At 79.8% G+C, this 476-nt stretch overlaps 1 protein-coding gene across 1 annotated transcript in view; it reads right to left on the bottom strand.

The window, feature by feature from the left end:
- Nucleotides 1-387, bottom strand: part of SLC35G1 (solute carrier family 35, member G1) — a 5,538-nt gene extending 5,151 nt beyond the window's left edge. Inside the window, exon 1 of the mRNA XM_010564936.1 lies at nucleotides 143-387. Within this exon, the coding sequence (XP_010563238.1) occupies nucleotides 143-344 (202 nt within the window). The 5' untranslated portion in view covers nucleotides 345-387. The remainder of the gene's footprint in view (nucleotides 1-142) is intronic.
- Between the last annotated feature and the right edge of the window lie 89 nt (nucleotides 388-476).

Here is a 476-nt window from a genome sequence, read left to right as displayed (position 1 = left end):
CGCCGCCTCCGGCGAGCCCCGGTGCCCGCGGGGCCCCTTCGTCTTCTTCCGCCCCGCCGGCAATGTCACCCCGAGAGCGGGCAGCCCAGCCAGGGGGGCGCTGCCCCCCCCCGCCCCGCTCGCCAGACTCCCCCCTCCTCACCAGGTGCCTTGCAGCAGCGCGGCCAGGACAAGCCCGAGCAGCAGCCACGAACGCGGCGCTCTTCGGCGCCCGCCGCCTCCATGCCGGGCGCCGGGCACAGGCACGGCCGCCCCGCACCGTCCTCCCGGCTCAGCGGCGCCTCCGGCTCCCTCCCGCCCGCGGCCGGAACAGCGGCGGCCTCGCCGCCCTGACACAGCACCATGCGGACGCCGGGCTGCCCGCGATGTTACCGGCTCCTCGCAGCCGGCAGCCACCTGGCCTCCTGCGCATGCGGTGCCGCCGCCCAGCGCCGCCCGGCTCCCTCCCCCGCCCCGCAGCGCCGGGCACCCGCGGA

The sequence above is a fragment of the Haliaeetus leucocephalus genome, unplaced genomic scaffold, assembly GCF_000737465.1.
Source record: "Haliaeetus leucocephalus isolate CR32 unplaced genomic scaffold, Haliaeetus_leucocephalus-4.0 Scaffold184, whole genome shotgun sequence".
Lineage (NCBI taxonomy): Eukaryota > Metazoa > Chordata > Aves > Accipitriformes > Accipitridae > Haliaeetus > Haliaeetus leucocephalus.
The sequence above is the reverse complement of the archived record's forward strand: the minus strand, read 5'-3'. Positions and strand labels throughout refer to the sequence as shown.